This window comes from Plutella xylostella, chromosome Z (genome assembly GCF_932276165.1).
Source record: "Plutella xylostella chromosome Z, ilPluXylo3.1, whole genome shotgun sequence".
In the NCBI taxonomy this organism is placed as follows: Eukaryota; Metazoa; Arthropoda; class Insecta; order Lepidoptera; family Plutellidae; genus Plutella; species Plutella xylostella.
The window spans coordinates 15,223,013-15,248,172 of NC_064012.1; the positions used below are offsets into that span (position 1 = coordinate 15,223,013).

General features: G+C 36.9%; 2 protein-coding genes across 2 annotated transcripts in view; both read right to left on the reverse strand.

Moving 5' to 3' along the window:
• LOC105386054 (angiopoietin-related protein 2) overlaps window positions 1–24,912 on the reverse strand; it is a 63,551-nt gene extending 38,639 nt beyond the window's left edge. The window contains exon 1 of the mRNA XM_048632443.1: window positions 24,707–24,912. Within this exon, the coding sequence (XP_048488400.1) occupies window positions 24,707–24,864 (158 nt within the window). The 5' untranslated portion in view covers window positions 24,865–24,912. The remainder of the gene's footprint in view (window positions 1–24,706) is intronic.
• LOC105386053 (succinate dehydrogenase iron-sulfur subunit-like) lies at window positions 299–1,408 on the reverse strand. The gene has a single exon (XM_011556531.3). It carries the CDS (start codon window positions 1,289–1,291, stop codon window positions 368–370), a length of 924 nt encoding a protein of 307 aa, XP_011554833.3. The 5' UTR covers window positions 1,292–1,408; the 3' UTR covers window positions 299–367.
• Window positions 24,913–25,160: the final 248 nt, after the last annotated feature.

Below are 25,160 nucleotides of genomic sequence, written 5' to 3' on the forward strand. Positions count from 1 at the left end.
TTATGTTCCTAGTTATAAAAACCTAATTTAGACTGGAACCATGCCGGTTACAAGCAAACGACGTACCTATTGTGAGTTGGCAATAGTAGTAGGATTATCTAGGTACCTGGAAATCGAAAGTGGCTATCGTGTAGTTTTCTCGCGACGTGATAGCATCGGGAGCCAGCGCGAGGCGTGGGGAGCCCTCCCGCCGCATACTGATGCACCTGGCGGCCTCCCAGGAGAAGCCTCACTTTCAATCAACGATCCACTCATTCATTTTAAATAGCTTTCTACACTATTCATTGGAAAACACGACTAATATTTAAATAACAATTTAATATACAAACATCTGATCCGAAATATCAAGCGATATATTATGGACACATCAGCAGGTTTTCTTGTCCTTCATCAGCGACATGGGTTCCATGTCAGGGTTGGGCTTCTTGTCTAGGCCAGCGATGAGACGTTTAAGGTGCGCGATGTGGGTGCCGGGCGACAGGCCTTTCGGGCACGCCACCGAGCAGTTGAGGATGGTGTGGCAGCGGAACGCCTTGAAGTCGTCCCGGAGCTGCTGCAGGCGCCGCGTCGTGTCCTCGTCGCGGGAGTCGATGACCCAGCGGTACGCGTGCAGCAGCGTCGCCGGGCCCAGGAACCGCCGCCCGTTCCACCAGTAGCTGGGGCAGGCCGTGGAACAGCACGCGCATAGAACACACTCGTATAAGCCCACCATCTTCTTGTTGTCTTTTATGCTCTGAGCGTACTGCCCCTGGCCGTGCGGCGGCGGCTGCTGGCGGATCAGGTACGGCCGGATGCTGTTGTAGCCGGCGAAGAAGTGCGAGTAGTCAACAACCAGGTCCTTCTGCACGTACATGTGGGGTAAAGGGTGGATGGTGACGGTGGCGGCGCGGGGGATGGGCGTGACGCACGCGAGGCAGTTGTGGCCCTGCAGGTTGATGCCGCACGAGCCGCAGATGCCCTCGCGGCACGAGCGCCGGAAGGCGAACGTCGGGTCCATGTCCTTGATCTTGATCATGGCGTCGAGCACCATGGGTCCGATGGTGCTGACGTCCACCTGGTAGCTCTGCAGGCGCGGCTTCTGGGATGGGTCTCCGCTGTAGCGGTACACTTTGAAGGTCCGCACCGGGTTTATCTTCGGCTTCTCCGGAGGAGCCTCAGGCTTCTTCTTGTCTTTGTCCTTGCAGTCACCATCTTTCTGATCTGCGCCCTTAGCCGGCGGAGCTCCCTTCCACTGGACACATGACGTCACTAAACTCCGACTCGGAAGTGCCCGCGTCAGTATTTTTATCATAATCTGAATAAAAGTAACTAAATAAGTGCATTAACGTAGTTCAAAATTGTGTAAATTATTTAACAAATATTTTGTTTGGACACTGAAAGACACCATTGAGTGACAAATATTGTAAATGTCAACATGACAACATCATGGTTTGTCATATGTTTGTCATCAACTAGAAAGGGGCAGAAGGTTATTCTGAGAAAAAGGACCATAAATTATTTGGTCTATTTATAAAGTTTATACTAATACAAGTGATTGTAGAAAGTAACTTATAAACTTTCTCATATTTCCTTAGTACCAAACATTTCCAAGTGCTTAATATCAAGGTTTTTACCCTAAGTTTATTTAGATTTTCTAGATTATCGTAATCTACCTTTTGCGATCTAAATCAGACTAATGTGTATGTTAACTTAGGTATAGGTATTCGTTATCCGCAGTTATTCTAGGGCACCTAGGGTGCGGCTAGACTAATAAGACTGACCTTAAAAGTCAGTGCTTGCTCTGAAATTGTCTTTTAAATTAATGAGTGTAGGTCCTTAGGTTTATGTTTATCACTAGTAAGTGCTTTTAATAAACTACGTGTCATTAACATGCATGAACATTGAACACCAAGTTTCTGATAGGTACTTATAGATAAATTATCTATAGGTACAGGAACGTATGATTTTCGATTCAGGCTGCTGGTGTTTTCGTTCTAGAACGTCGGCCACTAAACGTCTTTCAAACTTATACGTCATTAACTAATTGAATCTTTTTAAACAGATTTTATTTAACTTAAATAAAAAAAAAACAATTAATATCTAAGCTAGTAGGTAAAATAAATGGTGCTTAAATCGAACTCAAAAGTTAATACCTGCTAAGGTACATTTTAAGACTACAGTAGGTACCAATAGCGTGACATTAAAGTATAAGCGACGTACTTGAAGTATGAAACAACTGACCTTAATACAGATATCGTTTCATTTCCTGGTTCTCCGTTCAGTGATTATAAAATGTAAGTAAGTAGATCAAGTGGTGTCAATCAAAAAAATTATGGTAGTATTTCTGGGAGGTTCCCTACTAGATGAAATATCTTTTTTTATAAGCATTTTCTGAAGTCAGCCAGAATAGACTCTTTCAGCTTTACGTAACTGTATCCGTAAACCGAGTCCGCCTTGTTCTATGTGTCGATGCTATAGAGCTCGTAAGCAGCTCATCGAGAGATGCCTTATGGAATCCACTGATTATTCTGATTAATTAATTTTCTGTTTTTGTAGTTGCCAGTGTGTCTAATAAATGTTTCTTTCTTTTATTAATATATTTTATACACTCATGGGCAATGAAAAAGTTCCACTCTCAAAATGCCGACATCACATCAAACGACCCCAATTTTGTAAAACATTTCATTTAAAATTTGAACAAAATATTTCCATTTTTAGTTGTTGAAATCCTGATGCTCGGTTAAACGTACTCCAATCCAATGTTGCAGAAGATAGCCTTTCCCGTTTAGAAGTAATTTGGTGTTTTTCACAATAGAACCTTTATATATAGTATATGCGGACGAGTGATCTACGAGTGTTTAAAGAGAATGTATCTGTCCATCAGACTGACAATAAGTAAGTACCTAACAGTAGATTTTATTATTTATTTTCGTAAACAAATGAGTTGAAGCAGATAAGTTGTTTGTAGCACAGTTACATCACGTCGGGTCGTGCCTGCGAGGGCTTAGAGGAGAGGTAGCACAGCGATGTCATTCTACTAGACTTTATGAACAAATCATATAAGTATTAAACAACGATCATTTTAATATGAACCACATGGAGTGTCAGTGCAATAGAAACGTCTGTCTCTATATAACCCCCCGCCCCCCCCCCCCACAGACACTTCGTATATTGTTAATCTAATGTACAAAACGTTATGTAAAATTGAAGGCGAGAGCCTGTTTCACAATGCCTGGATAAAGATTATATGCAATGGATTCAATGCTGAATGCCTCGATTCCGAATAGTTCTCACAACGTGAGGGACACCAAAGCATACAACATCATCAAGTCAGCCTGTTAAAGTAAGCATTTGATGACTGTGGCTTCCCGCCCGTCTTTGGTGTAATAACCGAGAGAGAAGATGGTCCGAAAATATTGCTCTCGTTTTTAATTAACTGACTTTAAAAAACCACTTCAATCCCTTGAAATCGGACACAATAGAAATCTATATTATTGTCATCAAACACAATATCGCGACTTCGGGACTAAGGTTAAAGCACTAAGGTCTTGTAGGTACCAAAATTATAAGTATTAAGAATACCTTATTATTTTCGGCTCCGAGCATCCCACAGTCATGGCAAAACGTGAGTGCAATATTCGTCGAATTCATTTTGCAAATTGGCTGAAGTTATGAGAACATCTTGTCTGCAGTCGTGACGGCGTCTTCTTCACAGCTCGGGATAACAATCACAGTGATACCGAGGGCAGATGTGCACTCTGTATTACAATATACAGTGTGATGTTTTATCAGTGATCGCCTTTGACGGCACCGTAGCTATGGCAGTAGTGAAGCTGCTTCCGAAGCTGGGCAAACATTAGTGTGATGAGCATTTGTGTTTGCCTTGTGTCTGGTTATCGTTTATACATATATTTAATATTTATCTATCTATGTATTTGTGTAGATATATCAGCTGTCCGTTACCCATAACACAGGCTCTGCCTAGCTTGGGGTCGGATGGCCGTGTGTGAGATGTACCTACCCACATATTATTATTATATTATTTATACTGATCGATATCTAAAAGAAGATTTTTTTTACTTTATACGTATAAAATTGTTGTCAATGTCAATAGGTGCATAATCAGCGTTGCATAACGTTATTTCATCTAAATTAACCGTAACTGAATTATATAATGATGTAGGTACTTTAAAAATTCAATATAGTTCTACAGAAATAACTAAAACTATATAATAGGTGTGGGACGCCCTCCGCCCGCTTGACTGACGATCTTAGGCGGGTAGCCGGTAGTGGTTGGATGAGGAAGGCCGAGGACTGAGTGTTGTGGAGCTCCTTGGGAGAGGCCTATGTCCAGCAGTGGATGATTAATGGTTGATGATAATGATGAATAGATGTTAATGATGTTTTTAGTCCCTTGTATTTTTTATACAATATATCACTGAGACTTACCAGGAAGTGTCAGTAGTCTATCCACTATACTGTCTTGTTCATGTAAGTGAAGGCTTACCTGAAAAGAAATAAGAAATGAGTTAGTGTGTTACTTTTTCTACTAATTACATAATGAAATTACATTTTCTCTTTTGGCATTAAAACGTATAACTAATAAATTAATAATATTTTATAAGAAAAAAAGACTTTAGCTTTTCGGATTCAAACGAGAATGGCCATTTCTCTATGGCGCCATGACCCGCCAGTGTAGCCCCATGCCTACAGTATATCTTGGTGTAAATTTTATTATTATGAGGCATGGGAGAACGAAGATATAGGTGCTGAAAGATCAAGACTTTGTACTGACTAGATGTTATTAAATATTTCCATCATAGTAAGTTTTTTTTAAATGTGGTTTAGATTTTTTAAATATTTTTCCCTCATTTAGAACACCTTTATCATTGAATAAAAATAGGTTTGGTTAGTGACTGCAAAGCGGGTCAGATTTTTCCGTTTTCATTAATTATAGTACCTATTGAATTTGGCACTGATTACTTCGTAAATGTTACTACGTTTGTTGTTTATATGATGTTCAATGGATTAGTTTAATAACAATTAGTTAGTTAGTTAGTAGTAGTTTAGTTCAATTCGAGTTTTGTATGTATGTTAATATGTATTTTTGTCAACAATTGCTGCCGTGTTGTGTTGTAAATAAACGTATTACACTCACAGTTGCATTATAGCCGAAGCGGTAATGGCGTAATCTTACTTCTTAACTCAACGTTACAGCAACTTGCTAGACCCAGGGGGATCACTATAGAAATCAAACCAACGAACGAACGAGAGCCGGAGGGTTTATCATTAGCCTATAGGACGTAGGCCTCTCCCTAAGCACGCCACTGGATGCGATCTTTATCTTTAGCCGTTACTCTATCTGTACTGTCGTAAAACCTTTTTCCAAAGCTTTGGTGCGCTACGGCAACCTCGAGTCTATGTCGTTGTATTAAGCGTATCGATTGCATGACAACATTGGTTCGTCCGATTTCTGTAGTAAGCCCCCACCAGTCGTCTTTCAAGTTTCAACTGCGGTTTTTTTATTTACTTACTTACTTTTATTACGATTAGGTTTTTTCAATTTGAGCATTGTTGATGTTGACTGACCCACATAGCGACAATGTAACTTCACACTTGTGTGCCCACTAGCTCAGAAACTTTAAAACTGCAGAAATGCACTAGCAGTAGGCTAGAAGCCGATAGTTAGACTTAGACGAGTCTCTTGGAACACCACAACTTAACAAACTTAAGAGACTTCAACATTTCTGTATTAACTGTGTTCTGTATTTAGTGGCTCCCTATAGTCCCTATACGCACACACACACACACGCACTCACGCCTTGTACTAATGTACTCCCTTGCGGGGTAGGCAGAGGTGCATTGCTGCACCCACTTTTCGCCAGAGTGTTATGTTAGTCCCAATGTAATAGGGGGCGGGCCTATTGCCATTTTACGGGCACATCCAAGACCCGAGAACAAATATCTGTGTTTAAACAAATATCTGCCCCAGCCGGGAATCGAACCCGGGACCATCGGCTCAGTAGTCCCTATACGCCTTCGACAGAATACTCAATCTTACTACTTCTGTATAACATTCTATTATACCAAGCATCACCTTATTTAAAGGAGACCTTCTCGATGGTAGATAAATATAAAGGGTAGAATTTACCAATGACGTTCCTTTCAGCAGGTCAATATACCCAACAACTTTCATTTAGGGACGGAAGTGGCTCACTGTGTCGGACATTGACCTAGCAAATGGGACGTCACTAACCAAATTTGACCCTGTATTAGTTGGATCGTGTTGTTGTTCTCACGCCGTGCTCTATGAGCCTCAGTGGCCGATGGCCGTGGACATGCGATAATTAATCTACCATTGAACCAATATTCACCTAATGGCTACTGTTAACTATTTAATGTAGTTTATGACTTCAGAGTTTACGCTCAAGAAAACAATAATTTAGGGTCAATTATATTTTTCGATTATAATAATTATTGTTAAGGTTACAGGACCTAAGTCATGGTTAATTTAATAAATTGTACTTTTACTGATGGTTAAAATGGTGGTGGCTGGTAGTGGCTGGATGAGGAAACATAGACAGAGTGTTGTAATTGTAACGCTTTAGGAGAGATTGACCAGCACTAAACGTTTACGAGCTGATGATACTTACTTAAATAAATTATGTAAGTAGGTTTCTCAACTTACATTATTTATTTAAGAAAAAATAATATCAAATCTAGTTAAATATTCAACATTAAGTATATTGCAATTTCAAATCTGATACTGTGCATCTAAACAAAAGAAACAGGTGCCTAATAAGTAAATCTATACAGGATGATGCAAAATTGGTATACTAAGCCGAAACCTACATGTGCAGCATGGTATATCTAAGCCCGAAACTGAAGTCAGAATTTGGAAATTCGCCAAAAAAAAAAAACCATAATAAAAATTCACGTGACCAACAAAGTTTCTATGGAAAATTAATTTTTTTTTCGCGAATTTTCAAATTCTGATTTCATTTTCGGGCTTAAATATACCATGCTGCACATGTAGGTTTCGGCTTAGTATACCCTTTTTGCAACACCCTGTATACAAATAAACGCGTGAAATTACCAAAACTCCATCCTTTTCATAGCATGACTTAGATATAGAGTTGGTGAAGTGTCCCATGGATCTATTGTTTCCTGGGAAACCATCTAGAGGTCACTCTAGAGGTCACAGGCGCCATTGAAGGGAAGTCTTTCTGACATTCAATTAAAATAACTGAAGCGGCCGAGGAATTTCTAAAAGACATTTTTCCTGAGCGTGGAAATAGTTGCGTTGTTAGGTTTAATTACGCTAGTTACGTTGTTATTTTAGTTACGAGACTTATGAGTTCGTTATTTTAATTTTTTTATGTGTTGCGGTTATTGTTGTTCTCTGTAGTTGGAAGGCATTCGTTTCTGTGGCACGGTCAGAAGTCAAGGGCGAAAACAATATGCGGGGAAAATTTTGTATAACATTTGTGATTTGAGAATGTTTTTCCAGTGGTGGAGGCTTATTTCCTATAAAGACCTTGTTTAGAATACTTTGTATACAGAAACAGTAAGCTGAAAGGGAGAGGGCTTAAGAGCAATTTTAAACAAATTTTGTCACTCTGTATTGTATATGAGTGAGAGTGAGCAAGATAAATCACCACGAGGAAAATCACAAACTATAATTTGTAATCATTTCCGTCCATTAAATGTTAAAGAAAAGTAGAGCATACACCATTACGCGCATTAATCAGTAATTCATATAGATTAACTGTTAATAGGCGACTGTGCTGCAGCGGAAGGCAAATATTGCAGAATCGCATAGATCACGGCAGCTATACTTATAACCAAACCTAATTTTTCTATATTAAAAGAAGATATTAAAAGATAAAGATTAAGATAGATTTATTCGACACATATACAGCAATAACAACAACAAGAAAATACAGTTTTAAAGAAATACATGTCCAAAACAACAAGAACAAAAAGTAGAAGATGAGACTAAAACAAAAATACAAAACAATAACACAAGGGGTTGCTGTCCGGAGTGTCAAAACGGCACCAGCTCAGCATAAGCTGTGGACTTTAGTTGATCTGATTTTTAATAATACTACCTACAAACTTTGTAATAATTAATGATAATTATTACTTAATAGCTGGGTTGATAATTATATTGAATATAGGTGTAGTTAGATCGTGTAGTGACCGGATGTGGCAACTTTGCCGTGCTGCCTTAGGCTCTATAATGTTTGGCCAATCGGACCGATATAACAAACTCAAATTTCTTAAATTAAACATAATCTTGAAATTATCTTAAATCTACTTAAGTGAAGTAAGTAGTCAATATATTAACTTAAAAACTAAAAATACATTCTCATTTCGGCTCAAATACTTATTAAACCTTCGGTGCCCGCAACCAGTGCGACCATATCGGTCTGAATCGGCAAACCGGTGTCTATTAAGTACAGACTGTTCGCTTTGTTACCATCAGTTTAGTAAAAAAATGGGACATTGAGTCTTATTTGTAAGTCAATAGAATGTAATACACTGGACAAAAATAATATTTTATGATTTGTTAAAAGAAATAACTAAATTTCTTGGATCAGCCTCGTCGAAGATATAATACGCATAATTATTATTTATTATACTCTTTCTTACTCATCCAGTCTTTTTCATAAATTTGTAAATATAAGATGCACTTTCATTCTAATCACATCCGTTTTTTGTTAATTTTTCTAGTCCCACGTAACTTTAATTGTAGCATGGTCACCCCAAGACCAGCCAGTGATAATTAGCTAATCAGTAATGTTGCACAATCATTACGTTTTAATACATCGAGAAGTTGATTATCGGGAAAAAATACAGCCTACAATTTGTCAGCTTCGACCGGCGACTGCAAATGAGGCATTCGGAAAATGTCCAGTTGTATCAGACAGGACATTTATTTGTACACCCTACGTAACCAGTGAAATTACAAAACTATTACTCAGGGGGTGAATGTTTAATGTTTAAGCACCGATGAACCGATGATAAAAATGATTGTTTTTGGCTCATTGAGTGCAAAATAGTTTTTCCAAGACGAGATCTTAGGCTATTGAAATGTTTAGATTAAGTAAATTTGTGGTTAAAACAAGATAAAAAACCATAAATGAAAATGAGATTTTTAAAAAAATATACAAATAAAAAATCCGAACAAAAGAGTTCAACGCGTTTTGAAGAGAAAGTTCTTAAATTATTAAAAGTGTAATTCGTTATTTGTTTTTAAATGAGTACAATGAGACTCATTTAAATACAGCAAAACGCGAGTACAAGTATGTACAGCGAAAAGTGAGCGCTTGCGAGTCACCTCTGACTTACCTCTTTGGGAATTACAGTGTATATGTGTATTAAATATTAATAATATACTCAAGTGCCAAAGTATCGGATGGTAGTGTGTGTGTATTTTTTATGGTAAGTTCTAAATTGCCAAGGACAGATGCAAAACGCTGACATTATTTGATTTCATTATATTTAAATAAATTCTTGAGAGCCAGATTTTATATATGTACTTACATATTATTGATGAAAAACATACTATAGAGCTTCCACTATGTTATTGTATTTTTGACGTTTTTTTATGTCTGGTAAGTAATGTTGGTTTTCCTTTGCAGTCATCAAATATGTATGGGTTTTCGAATGTCAAAAAACCAATAATATAATGGACAGAGTATATGAAGTATATCACCTCATCTACTTTTAGTTTCTTCCAATATAAATGTCATGTTTCGACGCAAATATAAATTAATTTGCAGTAAATCAACGTTGTAATTATTATCAACGTTTGTACGTCATAGAGGTTAACAGTCAATCAAAATGTGAATTTTACTAAAATATATTAAAGATCAGATTTAGACAAACAAGAAAAGACTAGAATAGGATATCATTTATATTAAACGTAGAATTTTATAACTATTTGTTGATTTTCATGCATAATTATAATTATATTTTAGACTCATACTACCACCATTTCATGGTCGATTGTTATTATTTTTGTAATGGTTAAAAAAACGTCAAGTTCTGTGTTAAGAAACTTACACTTGGCACTTAAGCGTGTCCAAATATTGTATAAAAGACCAATAAAATATCGCAACCCAGTATATTTGTAGAGAGTTAAAAAAAAAAGATACGGTGAATAGAAAGAAATCCGCGGTCAAGGCTGGGGTCGCGGCCGAGTGTTTGACTTGTGTGAGATACTTCGCACCCTCCCCGTGTGATAACGAGCTATTTAGTGATAACAAGCGATATCACTGAATACACGAAATGAAAAAGTTGATCATCATGTTATCATTCCATGAGACAATTGATTTGTTTATTCTTTCTTTCTTTTGTATTTTTAGTCAACTGTTAGTGCAACACCCTGTATATTGTAAGGTTATTAACCAATAATGGCTGACAAGACTTCATTTAAAGATTATTTATCTAGCTAAGTTAAGACTTTTTCTCATGACGGTATTTCACAAAAATACTTAAGAATACATTTTCATGAATCGTCGATCACGACTTATAACTAAAACGGGAATCCAACATTCTTTGTAATAAATTCCGATTGAATCAAACCGACAGCTGTCGATTACTAAACGATAGAGCATCGAATAAGCGATCTTTGAGTAAACCTACTTAGCTGCAATAGAAATTGCAAGAGTTTTTAAAGATTTTACACGACATTAAGTAACCGAGTTTTTAACAATTAGCCTAGATTTAGAATTTAGACTAGGCCTAGTTAATGTTAACAGGACAATAAAATGTTGACAAATAACAAGTTTGTCTGACTATTGTCGTGTAAAACACTAATAAAAACACATTAATTCGATTCAATCTAGGTATTCACGCTGAGGCGATTCTGTAATTAATTTATCAAGTTCACGATGGGTTTCATAAATTATTTTGACACGGCCATTTTCATAGACGAATATTTTACATTGTGGTACACCGCTATAATATATTAAGCCCCTGTTCCACAATGTCTGGTTAGTGGTTACCTGTCGGATAAAATACATACTGTCACTGTCTAAAAAATAATGACAGAGAGTGACAGCATGTATTTTATCCGACAGGTAGCCACTAACCAGACATTGTGGAACAGGCCCTAAAGCTGATAAATAGCTATTTTTTAAATTAGGTTATTTACTTATAAACTGTGCCCATTCATGATATTAGAAGTATAAAAATAGAGTGTGTGAATTCGGTGGGAATGTTCGCTCGAATGTCGTATGCGACTTGTGAGTATGGATTACGCAAGAACCTGTTATGAATGTTGTCAATAACAGAATCATGTCGATCATGCGATTTGGCTGTGAACTCGCGTGCACTTGTGTACACATTACGAGGATTTTATAACACAGTATACCTAGTGCCAATTTCTCTATAGTGGGTTAGAGCATAACCAGGGATTATTGCTTGACTTTTGACACATCGGTCAAGAATTTAATATGGAGGATGACTAATTTGATCAACCTTTCCCTGGTTACGATTTAACCAACTATGGAGAAATTGGAGATTAGTGACATGTACAAATAATACGATCATTATTTTGTGTTTCCTTAAAATTTGCGCCTTCAGAATTAAGCTCTATTGAACCTCTTTGCATCTAAGTAAGGTTGCGTTCAAATACTGCTGTAGTGCACGACTTATCGTCCTTCAAAGGCAGGCAGGTTTAGTTTACATTCTCAACATTATAATCACTCGATACAGAAATATATACCCGCATTACTAACTAACTACATATTTTATTTGAACATAAGCTGTGCGTTGCAATATACTCGTATGTAAATTCTCGATTTTATTACTAAAACTCGAAATATATGGCAGACACTGCTATATTTTACCAAGCCTTAATTTTCTAAGGTGGCAAACTTATTTTGCCTTTTCTCAATTACGATTGATTTTCGTTCAAAATGTAAATGACATAAGCGCTATGACTTTACGCCTATTAAGTACCACAGCCGTAAATAAAGTTATAAGTATCAGTAAACAGTTTTTAATGTATTTAGGTAATCTAGTATCACATTCGCATTCCTTGAGGAGGCTTATGGAATATACCTACTAAGTACTTATAATTAAAATGTTGCATCCTGTGTAGGTAGTATGTGTGTAACTACTTACACACAACACAAAAGGATGGAACTGAATATTTTTACTCATGTATATTTTAGTAGCAACTATGCTGAATGTGAACACTTACTTCAGTAGGTAACTACTTACAATTAAATCACTATACAATTTATTAATTAGTTTTAAGTGTAAACTTCCATTAGAGTGGCTACTAATAATAATTAAAAATGGCCAAAGTGTGCGTGAAAGTTAATAATTATTTCAAATCAATGTATTTGTTTTCACCTGCCTCGGTCGGTGTGGCTATATGTATTATGTATAGCTACGGACATTTATAAAAGCCATTACGTTCTTGTTTTGTTGTTAGATGTGCTTTCACAAAGTACGGTTTACTAAATATTAATACACGTATATAAATAAAGCCAATTATATTATTATACCTATTAAACATTATATGTATGATTATAGTAGAACAAAAATTATTGTTATTCGTTCGCCTAACTCTATTCTTGATTTTTGCATTTGCCTTCTGTCTGAACCTACTGAGTAAATACCTAAGTAAGTATAAATAAAAATATATATGTGAATCTACTTTAAAGTCTAGTCTTGAACCTATGAACTTTTGTATAGGTATCTTAAAGTAGTTTTCTTAAATTACTTTGCATCCTATTTGAGTAACATTCGTGCCTACTTATGTAGGTACTAGCAATTGTTTTATTCAAATAATTACTTATTAGAATAATTTATAATTCCATTGTTCTCAAAACCGGCTTGTATCCCCGACCACTATTCTCTGAGAAATAATCTAAATTATTGTAAACTAACTTTAGCTAGCTTCCTTTACATTCTAAAACTAGGAAACTAGGTAATATAGCAAATAGTTTAATATACATTTGCAATATAAGGGGCTTTTATTATTATTATTTTATTAGTTTTAAAATAGTGATTTATATACTTCATGAATCTGTTGATACCTACTACTCTCCACACGCGGCTTCGATCAATGCTCATATAAACGTTCCGACCAACAAAAAATTATCAGAATGATGAGTGGATTCATCCTCCCTTGCAATTTGAATAGTTTTATGACTTACCGTTATGCTGTATCTATATATGTGCAGCCGTATCTGTACCTACGCTGATTTACATAAGTAGGTCTCTAAAAATAGCTACTACAGTAACAGTACTACCTACCTAGTTGAAGTCAGTAGTTTACTTATAGACCCATATCTTAGGTCCTAGAGACTGACTCCACATAGATCATTAAGTAGGTATTACAGTTAAGTATCTCGTATAGTTCAGTCTACTCAATGGACGTCAAATGACCTTCGTGGGTAGACAACTTTCTACTACGCCACACGCCAAGCCAGATCAAACATAATTATACATATACATATGTATAACATAATTATGTCAATCTTTTTCAATTGTTTATAGGTATGATTTTGGTTGCAGGTTTACCGTTTCTTATGGTCTGTACTCACATACGGTATTACTCGATCGAGCTAAACTGTCGAGTAAAACCCATGGCACAAGTAATTATACTTTCATTTAATTCCATCGAGCTGTGAGTTTTGCGGTCCACACGTAGATTTTTACTTGACTTCGAGTAATAACGATAGTGAGTACTGGCCACTAAGACAATATATGTAGTCATCGTAATAGCTCAAAAAAGTGAGTGATTATATTCCAAAACACGTATATTTGCGAAATAGGGTAAACTGGCATAATTGCAGCTATTCTCTAGTGCACACTGCACAGGTTGGACATTTGAAAAGGTATTACAGGGTACCTGTAGTGTAATAATGGCCAATTCTAGCGGAACAACTATTGTGCACTACAACTATAAACCTATCTCCGAGTAGCTATAACATGCGCAAGGAACTAGTAATTTCGATAACAATGCGATTGTTGAAAACTAACATAAATAAGTTTTAGTGCTGTGCGCAGGCAAACACGTTCTTACCATTGTTGTTTAACCCTTACTGCCAAGTGAATACGGACTGGAACTGAAAAGAACTTTAGATGACTTCTACGTTTATTAGATGTTACTGCGGTGATGGAAATGTTTTCGATGTCTATCTATCGGTTACCGCTATTCTTTCAACTATTTTGCCTTCTTTTTACAGTCTATTGTTTGCAAGCTTCAAAAGGAAAAACTGACCCCTGGGCTGGTTGCGAGACGGGCACTCGGCGTCCATCTGTCATTGTCGTATTGAGAAGTTTACGTTCTATTGCCTCACACTGTGGCGTAAAATGTGTTACGCGCCTTTTCTATAACTTTATTGTTCTTTTTGTATGGAGAGGTAGAGCAGAGAGAGGCCTGGTAAACTCAAAAATATGTAATCTAGTTTGGTCATTAGATCTTGGTAGCGATTCAAAAGGCACCTAATTTAAGTTTTACAGTGAGAAAACATCTTTGTTTTGAAACCCACTCATAGGTGCAGCCGTAAATATTTTTTTATAGTGGCAAAATGTATAGGTAGTCATTGCTAAAATCAAATAATGCGCCTTCAGAATCGACATTATTTTACAATTATATTTTGTTTTGTGTCGGATATACCGATGCACTAGCCAATGGTTTCAATATCCTGGAACCAGTGATGTATATCTCAATTACTCAAACCGTATATTAAGTATATTTTATTAACTTTACCACGTCTGCATCTAAAATTAACCAGTCCCTCCATTTTAAATCAACAATCGATCACACTGATTATCTACTGGTTTTATTTTGGATCAACGGCTTATTTTTCTTTATCTAAACGACCAAAACCTTATACCTAATCATTAGAGGATGTGTACATCGGTGCCAAAATTTTTGTCAAAATATTGCTGGTAGGTCCCTGTTTCAAGTTTCCTTATTAAGGTAGGAAGCGGCGACTCGTCTGACCTTCAGTTTAGTTAACAAAGGCGTTTCAATACATATAAAGTTATATACAAATTATATTATGTAGGTATTCATGTACCATCGGGCGTCTAAAGTTTGTAGATAGTTTTAACGTCAAATAAACGCATGTGTTGGTAGGTCGGGAATGTATAATTATTGCACCAATATTATATTAATTTTGGACCTGCATTGCGATTCTATAAAGCTAATACTCTAAACTCGATTCTGAATCCGGAGTGAGTTTTCTAATTGACACGTCGAATTTCGAGATTTTGACAAATAATGTATGAGATGACATATACACAGTGACAGGTGAAGGGAGAATGAAGATCGAAGTGAGATGTCTGATTTTACAGAATCACAATGCTGTACTGTATCCATGTTCACATCCCCGACCAAGCCTATGATTCTTAAAGTTTACCTTTATTTAATGAAACTGTATTCGCAATAGATAGACACACTAAGTAATAGAAAACATTACCCTCCTCCTTCGGCAGTCGGGTAAAAAAGGTGATACATTATTTATTAATAGTATTAATACTGAGAACTGGCAAATGTTGAAAATGTTGAAATGAATAGTACGAGTTTAAGGTAGGAGTACGTTTGTGTAAAATAACATGTCATAATAATATCGAATCTAGTTAAAAGTTTTCACCGAGGAAATATCTTAAAAATGTAGTTTTCCTTACTCCTAACTTATGAAGTTATTTTAAGTGCGTAAGTATATATGTAATAAATTGTTTTAGCTACCTATGTTCTCACCGTGGGAAGGCGGCAAGGCAGCGAATTTCAAATAACTACAGTTTATAATATACAGTTCCTAGTGTGTGAAAAAATTCATGCCATTTTGAACACTTATTTTATTTAATATTACAACGTTACAAACATTGTAAGTGGTATTTATAAGATTTCTAGGTTATTAGCTACAGGAATTTAATATAATTATTAAAATATGTTACGAGTTGTACGTACAATTATTATTAATTATCAAATGTAGATTGGAGGTGGACAAATGATCCAGGCAAGGTTAGTAAGATGCCTATACTTTATATTTAGAATACCAAGACGGGGACGCGCCACTTTGCGCAAAAAAAGAAAACCAACTATTGGAAACCGCAACCGATCCAGCGGACCGAGCTCGTCTCCTGGCCTCTAGCTCTCCACAGTCGGGATATTGGCTGAATGCCTACCCTTCGGCAAATCTAGGTACGTTGCTGGACAGAACTACTTTGACAGTGGCCATCAGCCTGAGACTAGGGCTTCAAACCAATGAGCCACATCGCTGCCACTGTGGGGAACATGCGGCACTCAATGACACCATCCGCCGGGCCCTTGCCAGTGCAAACGTTCCCGCTACCTTAGAGCCAAGCGGGATCATGCGGGACGACGGCAAGAAACCCGACGGCATGAGTCTGGTGCCATGGAAGAGGGGCCGGCTGCTGGTGTGGGATGCAACATACATGGACACACTAGCACCGTCCCATCTTCCATCTACCTCCACAGAGGCTGGCGCTGCGGCCGGGCGGGCGGAAATGATGAAAGGCCGCAAATATGCATCCCTAGGAGAGGGGTACATGTTTGTGCTTTTCGGAGTCGAACCCCTAGGGCCGTGGGGAACGGAGCGTCACGTCAGCTTTTTAAAGACATCAGCAGCAGACTAATAGAAGTCTCAAGGGACCCTAGGGCTGGCTCTTACCTCGCACAAAGGCTAAGCATCGCTATATAGCGGGGTAACGCGGCCAGCGTCTTGGGTACCCTACCCGACAGTGCCAGCGATCTGGCCAGCATCTTCTTTTTAGTTTAATTTTAATTTTATATTAGTTAGTTTTAGTTAGGCATTAATAATTATAATTTAATCAAGAAGTACTACGAGTATGTAACTAATAAAATAAAATTCTCAGTAAAAAAAAAAGAAAATTAAGAATAAATATAATAAATATAGTTAGGTATTAAATAAGATATCATAGGATAGAGGGGATAGGGGTAGGTTATATTAATCTAAGGGAACCATGCAGCACCACATACTTAGACACAAATAAACTACAGCTAAGTAATAAACATTGCAAAAAAGTTGACGCAATTCTAAAAATGATCGTGGGAATCTGTTATTGATTTGCTTAAGTTGTAAATCCGTGGATCTGATCAATTACCGGCCAGCACGATCATCATCATCAGGAGGGTTACTCTACCAAGACAAAAACTAAAAATCGAGAGCTGAGGGGCAATTTTCGCTCACTGAAAATTCTCGGGCACCCGAACAATCTCGTAAATACTCGAGATAATGTAGAGATGTCAAGAGAGTGAAGAGAGCGAAAATCCAGAGCTTCTCATGCAGTCGCGCGTATAAAGATGAGATTCCACCTACCGGAATTGTACGAAACGGACACAACGCATTCAGTATAATTTGTGTGGAAATACTCAAAATTCATTTATGACAATCCAATTCCCAATACAACGAGATACAGATCTGATAGAGACGTAGCATAGAATAACAAGTACAGTAGTACTAGTACTCGTTATTCTATGGTCGTAGTTATCGCCGCAGAATGCTCCGAAACTTACCCTCAAATTCATAGACCACATTGTTTTACAACAAAATTAACTTTAAAACACACAAGATTCGTATATCATAAAGACAATTTTAAACCTATTTTAAAGTGTCAAAAAGCTCTATGAATTTAGGGTTAGTTTTTCGCTAGAGTAACACCGCAGTATGATCGGACTTTACTTACGGCCTTTTAATGACATAATGGGAAGTGATTCAATAAGCAAATAGGTATCTGAAATTTAGTATGACTGAGAAAAGTGCGACTTGAACCGCGTAAATATTACACCGTGTTGTTTTTCTCGTGCGTTGTGGATAGTTCATTGAAAGTTGGGAGTCTCTTTGAGCTGTTTTTAACATTATTTGGCATATGGTAATCAGTATAAATTAACTGAAGTTATATTTGAAAAAATCTTTAGGTTCCTTTTGATTATGCTATTTACCTACAATTACAGTCAGCAAAAGAGCTACATTGCCGACCCCAGAACACTTTAATTTTATGATCCACTGACGCGACGCCGCGCGCCCCGGTGAGACGTGACATAAACGAGTTTTTAGGCTGTGCACTTCTAATACGAGTATACTTGCGTACGTATGTCAATATTATAGCACGCATCTTTTTCGCCAGGAGTTAATGAATCCATGTGTATTCATGGTATCCGCATAGCAAAAAACGTTTAAACTTAAGGAAAAAACTCAATTTCACACCTATTTAATAAACAGGGCGTGCATTTTTCATATTGCACTCATTTACTTTATACAAACTTAAAATGCATTATTTATGATAGTGATCCATTATGAATTCGGCAATACGTTTAAAACAAAACAGTAGTGTAAACGACTACTTATGAGTATTATGATGACACCATTCGAGTTTACGCAAAGTAAGATGTGTATGATCTGCTTATGAATCCGATATTATCTCGAATTGAGTAAAATACGCACTGACTGTGACTTTAAAGTTTGAGCAAATCAGTGGAAATTCCTCGAGAAATAAACATAATATTTATACAGTAGTAACGTTTATATTTGAGTATGTGTATAATATATTTATAAAAGGGGAATTATACATTTATACTCATTGAGAAGCATATGGATGGTGGAGCGAACTTGTAGACTTGTAGTTCTAGAAGTAGGCATAATATATCTGTAGTTATTATGAGTATTAAAAATTCAAATCAAATACAGGGTGTTCCCGTCTAGATTATGGCGGGGCTTCCGAGACTGATGGTTACTAAACAGAGCAGTTACAGCATTAGCTCAGTCAGTCAGTCAGTCACTCATTCGCTCAACAAACACTGGTTTCCTGATTACATAAAGACTAGACTACTTTCTTTCTGGATGTAAAGTAAAATGCGTGGAGCCTCATTTGAACCGCAAATGTGTCAATATACTTAGTGCCAATTTCTCCATATTCGGTTATCTAATCTACGTTTATAAATTAAACGTCATCTCCATATAAAATTCATGACAAATGTGTCAAAAATAAACCGCTACTCCCTGGTTATGCTCTAACCGACTATAGAGAAATTGGCACTTAGAGTGTATATTAAGATAACTGAGGCAAGATAAGTTACTTTGAATTCACGGATATACCCCCTTCCTACAAAAAAACATCGCAAACGATCGCGCCAATCATAGAAATCACCATCAAAATATGAATCAGCGAACACAGGCCATTTTAATCAGTTGAGAAATTTCGTCCAATCAATTTCCAACAAGAGTCCCAGAACTTTTCCCCAGCTGCTCTGATTGTCCACATGCCAGCGCCATTGTGTCGGCTGAGAGGCGGTGAGAAAGAAAACGAAAGTGTTGGCTCAATGAAGGCTGCCCTGGGTACAGTCGACTAGCGGTAACTGTACTGGTTTGTCAGTTGAAGGTGAAAACAATGACAATATAATTTAGTGCTTTTTGATAACCTAACTTTAGATGGAACCTGGATAGAAAGTAATTGAACAAATGCAATTAGAATCGAAGGTACTAAAGTCATGAAGAACACGAAACTACTACAGCAGTGTCTACTAAAGCACTTTAATGGGCCTTAGCTCTATTACGTACTTACAAAATTTCACTCTGTTAAGTGATTAAAATATACAATATACATATATACCTACTCAAAAAATAAATAAGGTTTGAGAATTTGAAACTAAGAGTTGTCACTTTCACTTGCCGTCCATTGTACCAGAGAACGAAATTGGACTGTACCTAGCTATAGCAAATGATATATTATTACTATTCTCTTGTGTTGCGAGTGTCATATCTGGCTTATTTGAATCAAATAATGTCTTCTCTGAAGTTTTTTACCGGATTTTCTTAAGAATGGGAAAAAGGTAGGTTGGTAACAGTAAACAAAGCGTAAAGCAGGTAGGTTGCATACTACGCGAGTGTTCAGCAATCAAAAAGTTCCAATCACAAATAACTGACACCAAATGGCCCCATTTTTTTAACATTTAATTTAAAATTTATATATTTTGATGAGGAAGGCCGAGGACCGAGTGTTGTGGCGCTCCTTAGGAGAGGCCTAAGTCCAGCAGTGGATGATTATTGGATGATGATGATAATTTACGTTTTCCTTTGGTAATATTTTGATTAGGATTTCGTGTTTTACCAACTGACAACATTCCTCCATGTAGAGTCTGTACGCACTATGTACTAACCTGTGTGTAAGATGAGAGGGCAACATTACAGTAAAAACTGGCGCTCTTATAGTTTCTGCACTCATTTCAAAAGAGATAATACCCCGGCAGCCAGACAGGTATAACAAAAGATCAAGTCTGATCGTTACAACAGCCTAATTACTGTATCTGTACCAAGGGCACCAATGACAAGGATGTATTAGCTTGATTCGGAAATGTCAAAGACATAAGCATATATTATATTAACGAATAATAACAACTAGGTATACTAGAAGTATTAGTATGTAGGACATTCTTGCTGCTTAGGTTCTGCGGCTTAAATACATTCGCGAGCAATGATAAAGTTCCATTCACAAAATGCCACCACCAAATAATTATGATAACAAATATACTCAATAAAAAAATATGAAGAAGAATGTTTTAATTTGGTAATATTCTAATGCGCTGTGAAATGTACTTCAATATTGCAGACGGCGTTATTAAGCTAGCCTTTTCCACTTAGGGTATAACTTCAAAGTCCAAATAAAGCCAATATGATAATGTCTGGCATGATTTAGTGTGGGCACACATTATGTACCTGCTCTAACATAATGAGTTACTGTTGGTCATTGACCTTATAAATCACCTTACTTTTAGTCGATATCATGCCTCCATTTGACATTTTGTCTAAGGCTAAACTACCTACAGTGTACATAGAAGCAGAGTAAGCTTTGTGCAGTACTTTCAATTAAATATTATTTGTGCAGTTTTTCATCCACAAGACAGTTTGTTTGACTTGGGTCTAGCTAGATATATAAAATTGCCGGCCTGTTCTTTCTTTAGCCTATACTTTAGTTGTCATTGTTGTCACTGCTGTAGGTACATAGGCTTTACAACCCGTCCATCCCAGCCTCACTGCCGCCGCCTACTCAAAAATCAGGTCATTAAATTAGAAAATATCAAACCCAAAATAAAATTAAGTAGGTACCTGCGCCTGCTACACGAGTTTGTTATCGAAGTTGATAACGCTTGTTCCACCAATTACTGTCCTGTGTTTATAGTTAATCGCGATATAGTGACGTATATCGATGTCGATAACGAACCCGTGTAGTGACATGTTCTTACTTATAGCGTATTGAAGGACAAGTGCTACAAATGAGCTTCTCTTCCCACTGGCTGCACTATGTAAACCAATATATTGTTATCTCTATTTGGTACTACGAATAATGGTATTCTTCACAAGTTTTTCTCGATGGCTCCCCAGCAGTGCCCACATAAACCAGCGGGCACCGGGCACATAAATCCGTCGCAGACAGCAGAATGGCCTGTCAGTATCTTACAACGACGGTATAAGCGAGCAGGGGAGTGGTCCGGTACACAAACTACTAATTGATAACATATGGTGCTATTATTTTTGCTATTTTTAAGCACTCCTTTTGGTAAATGCCAGGATATAAAACAGGGGAATTTCACCGAGATGTTAAAAAATCCCTATGTTGATTTGTTGAATCATTATGTTGCCGCGAGCAGGCCATTTATAGCTAAACAATTTTATTTAAAAAAAATATACAGTAGAATTGGGAACTACCTCCACTTTTCGAAGTCGGTTAAAAATAAGTATATTTGTTTTAGTGACAATAAATATATTAACAACATTGACTCTCTACTTATATTATTTTTTTAACTACTTGCACTTACCATACTAAGATATTTTTAGACTGATATTTTCAGTACACAAGTTAAACATATAGGTATATAATATCGCTTATTTCCGTCAGTACTTATTTAAACATGAATAATTTCCATACAAACATTTGGAGTAGCTAGCCCGAGCTTGCACCGCATCAACGTATAAATAAATTGACTGTCAGTCACAGAGTTGTAGCGGAGATGTAGTAATGTAGAGTCGTAATTACATACATTACACTTACACATTGACTGCGTCCCGCGGGCCTCGGGGTCAATCTCGCTTGTAAAAACGAAGTTACGGAGCTCTGCTGTGATAACCACGACCCTATGTCGTTGCATTAAACGTACCAATTATTATGACAGTTCCCGTTCGCTAGTTTTTTATAAAGCTAAAGTAACCCTCCTGCCTCTACGCCCCTGGCGACGTATTGCAACTCAAATATTCATTAAATTACTCACAAACAAATTATTATTAAGTAAGTAAATAAGTTATGCGTAGGCGGGGATCGGAAAACTTGATTGATAAGTGCTGGATACCGTCGACTTCAGAATATTAGAGGCATAGGATAGTGATTGTGAAGCACAAATTAAAATTTTAGAGTTGTATACCATTTTATTTATTTAAGAATATTAATTCAAAAATTTAAGCTATCAATCTTAAAGCTGAAAATTTCAATCACCTATGTCTAGCTATTTCTGGATAGCTGCAGTATTTTACTCCCTCATGACGTTTTGCTAAATGAATCCAGTGACATTAAGGGCGTCTTGCACAACAAAGTTAAATAAAACTAAATCTATGACCTCACACATTATACTGTCAGAGCAAGAGACAAACTATTTAATTTTGATTAACTTTGTTATGCTTACTCAAATTACCTGTAGCCTTTTCCTGAAACATCTCTCTCTCTCTCTCTGAATCTCTTAGGGTGTCTTACCCTAAGAGACCCTATTTTTATTTCAGTTTCAGGAAAAGGCTACAGATAATTTGACTTTTAAGGTATGTATTGTAGATTTCATAAGTTTGTGCCTGTAGCATCTGTAGTTATTGTGGTTATTATATGTTTATATTATTTATTTACTGAAAAAAAATACCCTGACACTGCTACGACATTGAATCGGTTTTACTTACAGGTAAGTATATAAGTAATATTTCCTATGATTTAGATAGAACAACATTTGTAAGCGTGTTTAAAAGTATTATAGTACCTATGAATAGGTATAGGACTATGCTTTTAGTTAACAAATTTGGAGGGATACGTGGCATTACTCCTAAATGAAATGTATATAAGAAACCGAATGACTACTAGAGGTAAAATACCTACATAATTAAGTTGAAACAAGGTAAATAAATAATAACTTACACTCGTTACCTGCCTACTATACAGTGTAGATTGTTTTCACTCGCCATTCGATGAATTAAACATTTTTAATAAATAATTTTATCCTTCTTTTGTGCTCCTGTTGAACAGGCATTAATATTTATTATAACATCCGGTGATAAAAACTAAGAATTAATCAATGAGTGGAATAAAACTGGTATTGACGCTGTTTTAAAATAAAATATTCAAGTAGGTACTTATCTATAAGGATAATAATATACACTTTCTTATTTGATTGCACCGAAGAAACACCTGAACTGGGAAATAATGCGACAAATAGGTACTTATTAAGTTATTTTAACAAAAATATTTATTATTTAAAGTTTTATTCCAGAACTTACATTTCAAAGCTACGCGTTGACTTCTTTCGTATTACAGCTTTTGATTTCGAATTTCGAATGCACAGGCAACGAAACATACGTATTTTTATTAGTAAGCACTATGTATTTACATTACCATACCTACCTATGATTACTTCGCATTAACGACGAAATGAAATATCGTTGGCACTATCATAATTACCTACTTTAAACGAATATCTAGCGTTAAATCTCAACGTTTTTGACTAAATTTTGATAAATACTTTAACCAAACTTCCTAATTACCTGTAAGTGTGCATTTTATTAAATAATTTAATATTATATTTAGTTTGTATGGAAATATACCTATAGGACTATGTCACAGATGTACACACAATATTGCAAACATTTATAATGTACATTTATACAGTTATGATGTATCTAAGCCTAACTTTCAATATTATTGCTACGTATTATCATTACCTCAGCCTAAAAGCCATACAAACATATACCTATACTTATAGTAGATATCTTTATTTGTATCTTGGAACTGACAAACAGCAAAATATGAAACGTTTTTAGTTTGTAGATAGTAGGTCGAGTAATTCGAGATCGTAATGCAATATTTACTTATCCCCTCAATACCACTGTATTTGACATTTCACTTGCAGAACACAAAACACATATTAAACGTGATAATCTTATTTTTAACAATATCTGTGTTAGTAGGTCAATTTTAAATAGTTATTGCTTAAAGTTACACAGCCTACTGAAACGTTCATTGTGCGACGGCGTCGTGATACGAAAAACGTTTCAATCTAAACAAAACTTCGTCCACAGGCCTCTCCTCTCTCCTCTAGACAACACTAGAACGATTTAAGAAAACTTTGGCCTCAACGGAGCACTCGCGAGCGCCCAGCTCAATGTAAACACCTTTCTTCATCAGTTTGAACTGATCTGTCCCCGCATCATATCGGCGCGTTACCCAACTTTGATAAATACGTGCTTGCTAAACTTAATACAGCTCAATGTTTTGCAAGTGTGACATTTGCGCCACATCAAATGCACTTGTCTTATGCACAGAATCGACATCATCAACAAATGCGGCACTTAAACATTAAAACACCTACCTCGACTAATCTTATATCTTATATCACTTGTGTGTACGATTGTGAACTCATCCTAAATTTGTCTCTTAGACCCTGGATCGGTCATAGTCATACCTGTTGCGCACGGTGGGTCGGCTGGCGAGGGTGACATTGCGCAGGCGCGGCGTAGTGGGCGCGGGGGCGGGGGTCGTGGCCTGCGTCTGCGAGGTCCGGGGCAGCCTGCCGGCGGCGGCGGCCGCGGCCACCAGGCACGTGAGGAGCCACCACTGCATGACACGTCAGATCGCGGGCGTGATCGAGCCACACTGCCGCTCGCGAGCCTCGGAGGCTGGGGGGGGCACGTTCACTTTTCATAGGCCCCACTCGGCGCAACACTTTCACTAGCGGTGGTCCTGAGTTTTTTTAAAGGGCGCGTTTTAGAGGAATTTTCGCGTGGGGTTAGGGTGTTGGAAAACATTTTGTGTAAATTAGTAGGTACTTAGATATTTACGTGTTATTGGTTTATGGGTCAAGGTTGTTCTAATGTTTGTATTGTTCTCTGCTGATTTCGCCGCGAGAACCTAAGTTT